The sequence below is a fragment of the Macrotis lagotis genome, chromosome X (assembly GCF_037893015.1).
Source record: "Macrotis lagotis isolate mMagLag1 chromosome X, bilby.v1.9.chrom.fasta, whole genome shotgun sequence".
Taxonomy (NCBI): Eukaryota; Metazoa; Chordata; class Mammalia; order Peramelemorphia; family Peramelidae; genus Macrotis; species Macrotis lagotis.
In genome coordinates this window covers 413,876,209-413,890,345 of record NC_133666.1, presented here as the reverse complement: position 1 = coordinate 413,890,345, position 14,137 = coordinate 413,876,209, and the positions used below count along the sequence as shown (strand labels likewise).

Here is a 14,137-nt window from a genome sequence, read left to right as displayed (position 1 = left end):
TTGCATGTTTCAGTTTTTCTATTCTGTTTATTAATTTTGGCTATTATTGGTCATAAATTCTGCTCTTGTAATTCTCATTATCTTTTGAACCACTCAGGAACAATGTGATATGATTTCGTATTCTTCTCAAATTCCTTAGGGCACTCTGTTTCATCAAGTATTGTATTCTTTTCCTTTGTTTTACAATATTTATTCAAAGATACACAAACTCACTAGATCTGGAGGCCATATTTTCCTCTGTTATTGTTTTTTCCTCGTGATTTATGTTTATATTCAAGGTCTTTAGATTTTCGTTCTTGAAATCTCTGGTAATTTCAGTTTTCTCTCCTTGCCCCTTTAATTTTCCCACTACAATCTTTTTGATTCCCTCCCTGCTAATTGTGGTTTCTTTAGATTCTGGATCTCAAAGCATCCCAGCCTCTTTCCACACGGCACAATTTATAGTTACCAGCTTAGGTCTCTGGCCAACTGACTTGGATGATCAGAAACAAACTCATGTGGATTCCATCCTCTTCCCTCCCCACCCCCAACACACACACACACACACACACACAAACACAAACAGTATTCCACCTCATTCCCTTTGTTCCTTATTTCTGTAACCTGGAAGCAGAAGTTTGGTGCAACACTGGTTGTGGCCCACACAGATTGTGATCACTTGGCTATATCCCAGTCATTATAAATGGAGCTGAGTTCTCTACTAGAAAAAGGAAAGTTAAACTGGAATATGGGTGTGGATGAACATAATTTCATATTTTTTTAATTCTTAGTGTCTTAAACTATGGAGACAACTTAATTTACTTTGTCTTGAGTACATAATTTCTATTTTGAAGAGATTTGAAAGATCAAGAGTATCAGGAAAAAATGCTTTCTATTCCATCTTATTGCTCATTTGACCTGGATAACTCATAATTTCTTATGGGGTATCTAGTAATTATAGTATAGTTATGCACAACATTTTTAAAATAATTTCCTAATTGTTTGTTTTCAATGGGAATTATATACCTGAAAGCATGGTAGTCTGAAATAATTCAGAAACTGATAAAATAAGTATAGAATACAGTATTGAAAAGAATTCTTACCATTCACATATATGGTAAATATATTTCCATATTTTTTCTGATAATCTTGAATCATTTTGAAAGGATTTTTCCTCATTTGAAGGGTTACTCCCAGAAAAGGAATCCAGCCATTTATCAATGGTGGCTCCCCAGGTCTCCTATGCAAACAATAAGAAAAACAAAGTACATCAAATTAGTCATATGTCAACCTATGTGGCAGATATGTCTAGAAGCTGACAGTTGAGCTGAACAATTTCAGTGGCTCTTTTCAATTATACTATTCCATCATACCTGTTAGCCTATTCATACTATTATGATAAGTCCTGAATAGAACACTAGATTTGGAGTTAAATGATTTAGACTTGACTTCCCTCTTGGAGACCTAGATCCTATATAACTTAGACAACTCAATATCTCTGAACCTTGATTATCTTGTTTGTGAGAGGTAATTAGACTAGATCACCACAGAGCTCTTCCAGATCTAAATCGATGCGTCTACAACCATATATTTAAAGATCTAATGTAAATACTTTGAATTTACAAAACTCTAAAGTCTCTAATTTTAAAAAATATATGCTAAGTGGCATGCTGGATAGACTTTTTGATCTGGATCAAAAAGACCCAAGTTCAAATCTGCCTTCAGATACTAAAAATTAACAGAATATTTCCATTGTTTTTACTGGGGAAGTTGCCTAAACTATGCATGTCTCAGTTTCCTCAACTGTAAAACAGGGATAAAAATAGCACCTACCTTATAGAGCTATTTTGAGGACCTAATGAGATATTTGAAAAGCACTTAACATAATACAGAGTGTATAGCATGTGCTTAATAAATGCTTATTTCCTAAAATCCTTTCTTCTCTTCCCTCCTTCCCTCCTCTTATCCTTCTTTTTCTTTATTCCTATTTCCTTCCATTCCCTCCTTTTTTCTTTCCCTTCTTCCCTCTCCTTTCTTCCCACTTTCCCTTTCCTTTTCTTTCCTTTTATCTTCCTCTTTTCCTTCAATTCTATTATTTTCTTCCTTCTGTTCTTTTCTTTCATTCCTTCTTTCTTCCTTCTCCATTCTTCTAGCCATCCCTTCTTTTCCCTTTCCTTCCCTTTCTTTCTTCCCTTTTCCCTTTCCCTTCAATTCTTTTCCTTTCCTTTCCTTTCCTTTCCTTTCCTTTCCTTTCCTTTCCTTTCCTTTCCTTTCCTTCCTTGTTCTTCTTTTCCTTCTTTCCTTCCATTCTCTCCCTCTTATTCCTTTCTTCCAGGCATCCCTTGTTTTCCCTTTCCTTCTCTTTCTTTCTTTCCCTTCAATCCTTATTTCCTTTTCTTCATTGTTCTTTTCCTTCATTCTTTCTTTCCTTCCATTCCCTTTTTCTTTCACTTCTTCCCCTCTCCTTTATTCCTGCTTTCCCTTCTTCTCCAATCCTTTTTTCTTCTTCCTTTCTCTCTCCTTACTCTCTCTCTCCTTTCTTTCTCTCTCTCCTTTCTTTCTCTCTCTCTCTCTCTCTCTCTTTCTTTTCCTTATTCTAATCATCACCTTTTCCTTTTATTCTTCCTATTCCCCCTCCCTTCCTATGTAATTCTCAAACACATCCCCAATTAAGCCAAAAAACTAAACCAAACCATCTATCAAATATTATTTAAAGCAAGTAACTAGAAGATCGATTGTGCTTTTTAAAAGTTACAGTTTTACTAGTGAAGACATTGCCTATGGCTAACAAAGTGTTCCTGCTATACTGAAGATTCACCCAAACACAATTCCATTTTTGGTTATGTAATATAAGACAATTATGTAAAATATAGCTCCTGACAACCTTATAAATCTGTGACTGAAGCGATTTCTATGTTCTGAAAAAAAAAACACAAGTTAAACTGGTTGTCTCAGTTTATTAAAAAGGTTTGTTGTTTGAACATTATATAGACCAAGACCACTGACTGAATGACTTTTCTCAACCAGTTGTTATGATATTAAATCAGTCCAGTTATCTTACATATATATATATATATATATATCACACATTTTATGCCTGAAGAATGGATTTTATACATAATGTGTATAATTATTTATTTCATAGTGAAAGGTAAATATAAATTTCTTTCATATTTTAAGGATTGACTTTGAGAATATGCAATGGAACTTAAAAGTCAGATATTTATTAACCAGGTCCATTAACCATTAAGCTTAATATTCTTCCAAATGTAAATAAAAGTTAATTATGATCAAAAGAAAAGTAACATACTTTAGAACTGGGAGATAAAGTCACTATGGATGTCATTTAATCTGATAATCCATTTATTTTGCATATGAGCAGAGGTGATAATATCATGTTGATAATAAATAGCCAAGCAAGAATTTGAATCTATACCCTCTGAATTTGAAAACCAATGTTCTTTCTCTCCTCTCCTCTTATCTATGCATTTTTCTACATTGTACAAAGGTCTTGAGTCAGAGTTATATTTTTCATATGAAATTTCTGAATGAATTGTTTAATCAAATACTGCTAAATGTAGAAGGGGCCTAAGAGGAAATTTAACATTTTTCCTTACTACAGATGAGAAAACTCATTGCTTAGGATTAGTAAATGGCTTGTCCAAGATCACTCAGATGATAAGAGAAGCAAAACTAAACCTACAATTCAACTCTCTCCAGCTCAGTAGTTTATTCCACCATATCATATTTCCTTTATTGTCACTTGAGTCAGTCTACTTGTAAATGTTGTCAAAAAGTCTGTCTTAATCAATTGACTGAACAGTTTAATGGGAATGTCAAAGTTATTCTGTGGAGATATAATCACAGAGCTTCTATTCTCTGATGCCTAATATTTTGCCTATCAAAAGAAATGATCTTGTTAAACTATAATTGGCTAGATTAGGTGAGAACACACATACACACACCAACACCCTGGATTTAAAGGATGTTAAAACAGAGCTGTTCATGCCACTAAAAATAAGAATATTTCAACTATTAAAATACCTAATGTTTTTGCTAATGCATGTCACCACAGATGCTTTATGAAAATTTTTCTCTAACCATGAAAACATGCTCGATGTAAAAGAAAAATACTGATAGGACTATATTTTAAATTTGACTAACAAGACTGTAAAACTACCTTTGTCACATGTGAAACATTATATAAAATATCCTTGGAGAATGAAAATGTTTCTTCCTTTTCAATTTCCTGCCTCACTATTCAAAGCCTCAAGTTACAATTTCTTCCTAGTACTGTTTGGCTGACTAAATCCGATTTAAATACAGAAACACAAAGCAAGTCTGGTCTGGAATGGATTAAAGCAAATATTCATGAAGAACTCTGATGCTATAGCCCATCTGTGAAGGTGACTTATATTACATGCAGAACAACCCATTTTGATTAATCACAAGATATTTACTAGCTCAGATCTAATCAAAGATCAAGGGATCACAAGCTTTACTACTATCATATATAGCATGGAAATTTACGTAGCTAGATTAACCCCATCAGAGACTGGCACTCTTCATGCCCCATCATTGTAAAATGCAACTTAAAAAAATAAGATATCTATTCATCCCTTTATTCAAAAGAAGAATGTGTTGGAATTATTAAAATGCTGGAACAAAGTGTCGCTGTGCTGTCTTTTTTTCAAAAATTTAATATATTTTCAGCTTTAATTGGAAATATCATTTTATGATTTAGGTTGCACCTTCATTATTCTTCAGAATTTTTTTTATGGTTACTAACAATGTTATACTAAAAATGACAGTTTAGATTTATACTGCACTAAGAGAAGTTCAAGTAATTTAACCAAAGCAGTTCTAGTAAATAAAAGTTAGGTTAGAGTCCAAGACTCTAGTCCAAGACTGTGAACTTCAAACTTTTTGACCATACTAGTCTTCACACAAAATAAATAAAAACAATGAAATAATTAGAAATATAAATTTAATAATAGTCTCCTTTCCTTTAACTTTCCTATATTTTTAATTTTCTCAAGCAAAACTATTATTATTTGCAACCTTGCTTGCTATAACATTATGATCCAAGATAGATTACTTTCTAACAGCTAAATCTACATGTTAAAATAACAGAAACTTAGAGGTGATTGTATGCAAAATCCCTAATTCAGAAAGTACTTTTGTCCAAGTCAAACCTTCAGTTTTATCCTTTCAAAGTGTGAAAGTGATCTGGGTGCTTTACCAAATTTCTCTTCAAAATATTAGGTCTCTACTTTGGCTTGCCTTCATTTCCTGAATTGAACATGCCATTGTGACAAATATTTAAATAGGCTTTTTTGTCATATTCTAATTTAATGCATCTTATCTCGCCCTCTATGCTCTGTCATTCGGTCAAAAGCTGTATTCCTCACAGGGTTTCCACAGGGGGAAGAAGGGATGCATCTCAGAGATCCAGAGGAAAATTACCTTAATGCTTTAAGTCCACCATGTCACAATTATGCTTGTTGCAGTAAAAATACAACAGTATTTCATCTTATAACCCACAGAACAGAAATTTAGCTTCATTTCTATTTTTCACTTCTTTTAAGAGAACAGAAGTGACCATTAAAAACATATTGGTGCCCACCTGATAAACCGTATAGTGATTATGGAGTAATATATGGCATATATATGTACATGTATATGTGAGTGTGTGTGTGTGTGTGTGTGTGTGTATATACATATATATATATATATATATATATATATATATATATATATATGTATATATACATACATACATTCCAAAAGAAAATACTACTTCAGGCAGTTTAATCGACTTGATTCTTAAAGTATTCTCACTACTGAATAGATGATTGGCATATATATTTTTTTGCTTGAACTAGCAATCATAGCTGATTTTTAAAAACTGTTTTAAGAGTGGTAGAAGTCCAGGTTTTATTTTGTCACAGTTGTCTTACCGTTGACAATTTATTTACCTCCAAGTTTCTGATGCACATGCTATATAGCTTTTAAAAGTTATCATCTAAAGTACAAATTTATGTAGGTGCAATTATGTGAGAAGCAAAATATAGAGAATACTTGAAAATGTAGAAATAACTTTTCAGATACTTTCCTTTAAGTTCAGAAAATCAAACACTCAATGAAGCAGATTATAAAACTAATATTTCAGAAACACAGCTGAAAAAATATAGTTGAAATGATTTGGGTTCAGATTCATAGAATCCCCTAGTAGACAATGATTTTATTTCAATATAATCACAGATATTCATACTAACAATACTTTAATCAACCTTGTGGATCAATGAACTATATTTATTGGCCCACCATACTCTTAGAAATAATCTTTTTCTCCATCTAAGATGCATTCTTGCTTAAAATTAATAAAAGTAATATATTCTTTACTAGTAGTCCATCATAAATTTATCCTCATCATAAATGGGACTTAAAAATAAGTCACTTTTAAGATTATATATATATATATATATATATATATATATATATATATATACATATATATATATATATATATTTAGAGAGGTTGTTTTAACTGCTTAAAGAATAAAGTAAAAACCATGTCATTTGAAACTCTTTCCAATCCAATACTCAACTATTTTCCAGTACGATTTCACATACTTACTCACTATAAGCCTTTTACTTCTACCAAAGGAAGGTCTTAGTCTTTGAGCATGCTATGAACATTCTTTACTCTGCAATTATAACACTCACATATTAAAATCTCTCCTTGTTCCTCTCTGCTTATCTAAATCCCATCAATCCTCACATCTCAGTTCCAACCCCACTTTCTCCATGAAATCTCCACTACTACATCACATAGGAATTTATTTCTAACTTTTGAAGTGTGGTCTGATGGAAAGAATATTGGAGTTGGAGTCAGAAGACTTCAGGTGAATCACAGCTATTGCAGTAGTTGAAGTATGGGGTGATAAGGGCTTATACCAGTATGGTGGCAGTGTCAGAGATGGGGAAGGGACATGTTATAAAGACATTATGATGATAGAAACATCCGAATTAGGAAACTGATTGAATTTGGGAAGATTGAGGAATTAAAGATGACACTTGGGTTGCAATTCTAGGTGACCAGGAAAATGATGATTCCCTTTAAAGTAATAGGGAATATTGGAAGAGAAGAATGTTTTCAGGGAAATATGAGTTCAGTTTTGAATATGTTGAGTCAAAGATATGCATAGGACATCTGGTTTGAGATGTCAAATAGTTGGAGATGAAAGAAGTCAGGAGAGAGGTAATGGGCTAGATAAATAGATCTGAATTATCTTCATAAAGATGATAATTGAATCCTTGGAAGTATATGAGATCTTTAAGGAAAACTGTCTATCTATCTATCTATCTATCTATCTATCTATCTATCTATCTATCTATCTATCTATCTATCTACTGAAGAGAAGGCTTTAATATAGAGCCTTAGAGGATGCCAAGGGTTAATAGGAACTATCTGGTTGAAATTCAGCAAAGCAGATAGGAAGGAATATTCAGACAGGTAAAAGGAGAAACATGAGAGAACTGCCACAAAAACTAGAGTTAAGAAAATATTAAAGTGATGACTGACAATGTTAGGGATTGCAAAGAAGTAAAGAAGAATGAGAATTAAGAAAAGTTGATTAGATTTGGCCATTGAAATAACAATAACTTGAAGAAAGTAGTTTCAGTTGAATGATAAGATCAGCATCCAAACAAAGTTAAGGAAAAAGTGAGAGTAAAGATTTGTTGACATCATTCATAGATGGCCTTTTAAAGGATTTTAGTAAAAAAAGAGAAGAGAAATAATATGACAGCTAGTGGAAATGACAGTATAAAATAAGGGCTTCTGGAGGATAGGAGAGACATGGAAGTGATTGTAGAAAATCGGAAAACACAGTAGACAGGGAGAGATTGAAGATAAGTGAGAGAGGGATGATATAAAGGGCATTCTGTTGGAGATGATGGAATGGAATGGATTCTTGTATAAGAAAGTGGTTCATGCTGGGAAAGAGAAGGACCACCTCTTCATGTGAGACAGAATGAAGGTAATGGATGGCATCTGAGTAATGTAAGATGAAGAGAAAGAGAAACAAAGGGAACCTTGACAAATGACCTCAATTTATTTTCAATAAAATATGGCAAGATTGAGAGAATAGGTGGAGGGGAAATGTAAAGTTCAAGGAGGGATACAAAGGACTGAAAAAACTGCTTGCTGTGAGTGGAATAATGAAGTGATAGGGAAGAACAACATTACTGCCTTGGCCCAGGCAGGGTTTTTGCTGGACCTCATTTTCCTTATCTATGAAAAGAAAGAGTTCACAGGATCATAAATTTAGAACTGAAAGAAAACTAATAGGTCATTGAATCAAAACATACTGATAAGAAAGTGGAGACCCAGAGAGAGAGATTGCCTTCTGCTATTAATTTTCATATAATATATAGGTACTAAGCTTCCAACTAGATTGTAAGTTCCTTGAAGACAGGGACTATATTCACATCTCTTCCATATACCTTCAGTAGAGAATCTCCCCAGTGTATTGGAGATCTTCCTCTAAACCAAGCCTTTCAACACTCTGTGGAGGGCAATGAAGATTTCAGTCATTAAGCTCTCTTAAAAGAGTATTGACCCATCTGCTTTTCTGAAGATATTTTTTTCTGAGTGGAACATATATATATATATATATATATATATATATATATATATATATATGAAAGTAGCACACATATCTGTCTATCTAGATATGCTTATATACACACAGAGAAATGCTTTTACATGTTGAACTAGAAAGCCTTATAGATTATCTAATCTTCATGTTGAGCCAGAAAGGGTTTTATAGATTACCTAATCTAACCTTTCCATCATATCATTCTACCTAGTTATGGCTGTTTTAAAAATAGCTGTTTTTAAAAATATAGTTGTTTCTAAACCCAAGAGACAGAAAAGTATAATAGAAAGAACCTAGAACTGGGAGTATAGCTAGCTGGTAGTTCAGAAGTGGACACTGGCATGAGCTATTTGTGTGATCTTGGTCCAACATTTTTCTCTTTGATCCTCTTTTCCCTCATCTATAAAATGTGAATTAAAATCAGGTGAAAATTTCTTGGTATGTTGGAATAAGTGTATTAAATATTTGATGGATGCTTTAACTGAGAGTCCAGTTCACATTAGAGTTAGTTAAAAGAGGTTAGCTTGTTCAAGAAGGAAGGGAGTGTCATGCTTAACTTTTGTCAAAGGAATGCACTTCTTTGGCTATCAGTTTCCTAATATGTAATATGGAGGTTGGATCATAGATATAAAGCTAGAAGAGGCTTTATAGGTCTTCTGCTTCAAATTCCTCACTTTACACATTACATATGTATCCTGAGGGCCAATGAGTTCAAGCAACTTGTTCAAAATTACACAGACTCTAGTATCCTTTATGCTACACTAAATTACCTCAAGTAACTCAACCAAACAGATATAAGATTATCTAATTGTTGATGACTTGCCAGGAAAAATTCAACCAGGGATTGGAATGTAAGTTATTTTAGATAAGCTTTAGCATGAATAAAAGCTGAGCAGGTAATCTGTGGGAATGGGTAAATGTTACATTTAGCCAAAGCAGAGGTCTGAGTTCAAGAAAAGCTATCATTCCATATTAATAGCCAGCTGGCATAGACACTGAAAACCATACCAAGGCACTTAGGTCCTATAAATTATAGGTTCTCCTATTAAAATCTCTGAAGGTGAGGTGCTTATATTAGACCTATTGCTATGAGAGAATTTACTAAGGCAAGAATTTATGATATCAAAACATTTATCAGGGAAGAAATTGTGGCATTTAGGATTTGTAGAGAATTAAATTATTCACCAACAGACAGTCAAAATCTGGCTTTGTGCTGGTATTCTGGGAATACTTCTAACAAATGGTAATCAATCACTAAGTTTGTGCCAACTGAACTTCTTTTTTAGTATCCCACTATGAGGCTGAAGCCCTTGTAACATTGAGCCATAATCCATGGCAAAAGTTCTCTCTCTTGAATTACTTCACTGCTTATCATTTGTATAGCAGGTGCCTACTGGGTCATTCACTTCCTTTGCACACAATAAATCACAGGTTGCTTAGCACCATAAGCTTCATGTAGAAAACCTGAACATTCTGCTTAATGTTTAAGGCCAGAATCAGACAAAGAATAATCTCTTTCTAGGATGAACATTAATCCAGATCTGTCTAAAAAATTATATAATTCAATACCATAAGTAATCTCTATGGTGACCTGAGCTTAACCTCCATTTTTCCCCATCTTATAATCTTGCAAATCCATGGTAGTGTGTGATTGGCATCTGGTGACAACACAATATTTACCACACAGAACAAATGAAAATGTTACTTTGCAGGGTACCAGTGGTATGACTGATAAATGAGTTGTGATGAATAAATAAGAAAAGAAGGTCTGTTACTTTGCATTATCATAAAGACAGTTTTTTTCCCCTTGGGGGGAAAATTGGCCACATTGGGAAATCAACAGAATTAAAGGTTGATTTAATTTCATGGTAGATAAGGTAATCACTCCTTATGTACTTAGAAATATGACAACAAAACATTAAATGTAATGATATAAAGCAAACAACATTGAGTATCATTACCAAAGACTAAAGAAGTTCATATAATGCGATGGTAGAAGCAATAGACAACAACATGAATATAACCCAGCACAAATGCCCCCTTTTACATGAAGCATTCTTCCATGAAGCATAGAAATTATGTATCCTACCATATCAGGTCTCCCGTGAAGTACTTGGAATCTCACTTGCCACATTCTATATTGTATTAAAATTATTTGTGGAAATTCTTTCCACTCCTCTGAGAGGGTATGGAATATGGAAAAGAATATTGGATTTGGAACAAGAATATTCCCATTCAAGTCCTGACTCTATCACTTATTAGTTGTGTGGACAAGGGCAAATTATTTCATTTCATTGAACTTGTTTCTTCATTTGCAAGGTTGGGCTACTCCCCTGCATTACTCAACAACACAAGGTTTTAGGGGAAATAAGCATTTTACAAACTTTTTTCAAGAACTTCATAAATGGGACCAAGCACCCAAAACTGGTAATGGGTGTCTATTAATTGGGGTATAATGGAATGTTATTGTTCCATCAAAGATTATGAATGAGAGAACATGTTGCAAAGGAAACAGTATCAGGAAAACAATATATATGATAAAAGTTAGCCAAATTCAGATTAATCTTTGCCTTTGAGAACATTATATATTTTCTTCATCTTAACAGGAGTGGGGGAGGTGGTATAACTTAGTTAAATGCTATCAGATATGGTCATTTTGCTGATTGACTTTGCTTTTTAATGTTTTTCTTTCTAATAAACTCAAAGGTTCTGGGAGTGCAAGGTTGAGTGGATACTGGGAAATGACTAGCATAAAATATATATTAACAAAATAAAATGTTTTTAAAATGTGAGCTACCATAGCAATTACAATTTCTCTTTGTATCTTGTACAAAGAAAACAGTGCTCTACTCTTGTGAGTGCATCCTATATCTGCACAGAAGCATTTCAGTCACAACTTTTGGATGAATACTTGCCTATATAATCAATAATTCAAAATTTAAAGCTGACAGCCTCAGTTTTTCCTTTAGCTATTTACTGTTATTTAAACTACCAATAGGTAAAGGGGTTGACTTCTTTCCCTGATGGCAGTATAGGAAGAATAATCTCATATATGTGTATACATGTATGTGTATGTATATATAAATACGTGTGGGTGTGTATACATACACACATATCTGTCTTGTCTCAATTTTAAGTTAAGTTCTACTTAACTTTTATATCAAGAAATATTAGTTTTGGAACATTCTATATCCAAATTCTTTTATAACTTAATATTCCCAAATCTCACTGACTTGCTAGCTATTTCCCATAAATTCTACAGCTTCCTTCTTCCCCTTCCTCTCTTATTCAACAAAAAATTTTAGCATATTGGGGAGAGAAGGATCAATCATATATATGATCCCTTGCATAATTTCATAGGATCATAGACTCAGAGTTGAAAAATGAACTTTGAAGCCATCCAGACCAACCCCTTCATTTTATGCCAATGAAACTGAGACACAATGTCAAATGAATGGTAAGTGGTAGAGGTTAGATTTGAATTAGTGTCCTCTGACTTCAAATCCGTTGATTTTCCCATTGTCTTGAAGGTCATTAAAGATGACATTTGTGGATACTGGAATAGGAGAAAGGATGATTGGGAAATATGGTTGGAAAAAGAGTACTACACATATTTAGATTTGGAAGGAACATTATATTTCCACCCTCCATTTCACAGATAAAGAAAGAAAGAACTATGTAGGTTAAGTGATTTGCCAACATCACGCAGGTAACAAGGGACAAGGCAAACATTCAAATCTAGATCCTCTGACTCCAAAAGCCAGCAATCTTTCTACTTTATTATGTAGCCTATTATATGTATCTTTTTTAGTTAGGAATTTTGATTTCTATCACTGTCTTCCTTCTTTCCTACTATGAACCTTTTTTTTTTACTAGAGAAAAACAATTATGACACCATATAATTCTGCTCCCATAGTCCTTCATCTATCTGTCAAGAAGAAGGACATATGTTTCAACCTGTATTCTATGAAAGCAATATTGGACTACACTATTAATCTGAACATGGCTGCCATTAATGTAGGTATTATTTTCCTTCTGAAAGTATTGTGTATATTTTCTCTAGGTTCTACTTAATTTGCCTGACATCAGTTCATTTAAGTCTTCACATGTATTGTTTTGGTTTTTTAATTTTCTGTATTACTTTTACTCAAATGAAAATTGTCTTGATGAACTTCTTAGAGTTATAGGTGAGACTTGGGTGAATCAGGTGAATACCAGAGGAGGAAAGTAGCCCTAAAATGGGTTTGACAGCCCTCCTACAAAGGTATCAGTCATTCTGGAACTCATTCATATCACAAACATTTTGATAGAAAATCAAAGGATTACTGAGATAGCTAAGTGATACAGAGGACTGAGTATGCAACCTGGGATCGGGAAGATCAAAGTTCATACCCAGTTTTAGGTACTTACTAGTTATGTGATTCTGGGCAAGCCAATTAACTTTATCTACTTCAGTTTTCTTATCTATAAAATGAGGATAGTAATGGAACGTACTTTGAGAAGTTGTTTTAAGAAACAAATGAGAAATTTGTAAAGTACATCATAATTGCTAACTATTCTTAATACAAGCTTTGAACTATATAGGACCTTACCACCCCATCAATCCTCATGAAATCCTATGAATTAGCAATTGGCAGGTAGTATATTGTTGGTATGTGTATATAGTATATTACTATTTAATAAATCAAAACTGAGGCATAGAAAGATTAACTAACTTACCTAAAATCAATCTGCAAGTCATTAACTATATGGAAACTGGAATTTAAACAAATTAACTCCTCAGGTTCTACTTTTATTATTACTGATTCTTTCTATTGTCAAGAGAGAAGGGAGAGTGAGATTTTAATTTAAATCATTAGCATCAGTATCCATTAGACTCAAATTTAATCTCCCTACAATACATCCATCTTTCAGTATCAATTCTCATTTCAATGCAGAGGAATGAAATCTTTCAGTATCTGAACTTAAGCATGCCTTTGATGAATCTTGATCTCTCTTCTATTTGTTATTATATACATATATATATATATATATCTTCTATTTGTTATTATATACATATATATACATAAATGTATATAACATTACCTTCTTCATAGGGAAGATCTCAGAGTATGCGTTACTATTCTAGTTGCAGACAGATTTTGTTTAAAAGAGGGTTATATTGTTTTCTCATGGCATTAATAATAGATGCAAAGTCTAAAAATTGAATGGGAGACTTGCAGCCTGGATTTTGTTTCTGGAATGGAAATCTTTTCACCAGAATTCTTTCTTTTGTGTCTGAGATTTGGACTATAAATAAGGTTGACAATATCTAGTACCTCCTAACCCTAGGTTCTCTGAATTAATGGTTTATTTTTTTAAAGTTTTAATATTTTCGTATGGAAGGCCATACTTTATATACAAAACACTCATAAATATGTGCTCTGTGTGTATATGTGTTCAAGAGGCAAAATGGATCATGGCAGGTCAGATTTTTAGAGAGATGTAACAGA

At 33.1% G+C, this 14,137-nt stretch overlaps 1 protein-coding gene across 1 annotated transcript in view; it reads right to left on the bottom strand.

Annotated features, from left to right (window-relative positions):
• The window catches only part of CYP7B1 (cytochrome P450 family 7 subfamily B member 1), a 260,035-nt gene that overhangs the window by 50,477 nt on the left and 195,421 nt on the right, over positions 1-14,137 (bottom strand). The window contains exon 2 of the mRNA XM_074201033.1: positions 1,083-1,219. Coding sequence (XP_074057134.1) covers positions 1,083-1,219 — 137 coding nt within the window. The remainder of the gene's footprint in view (positions 1-1,082; positions 1,220-14,137) is intronic.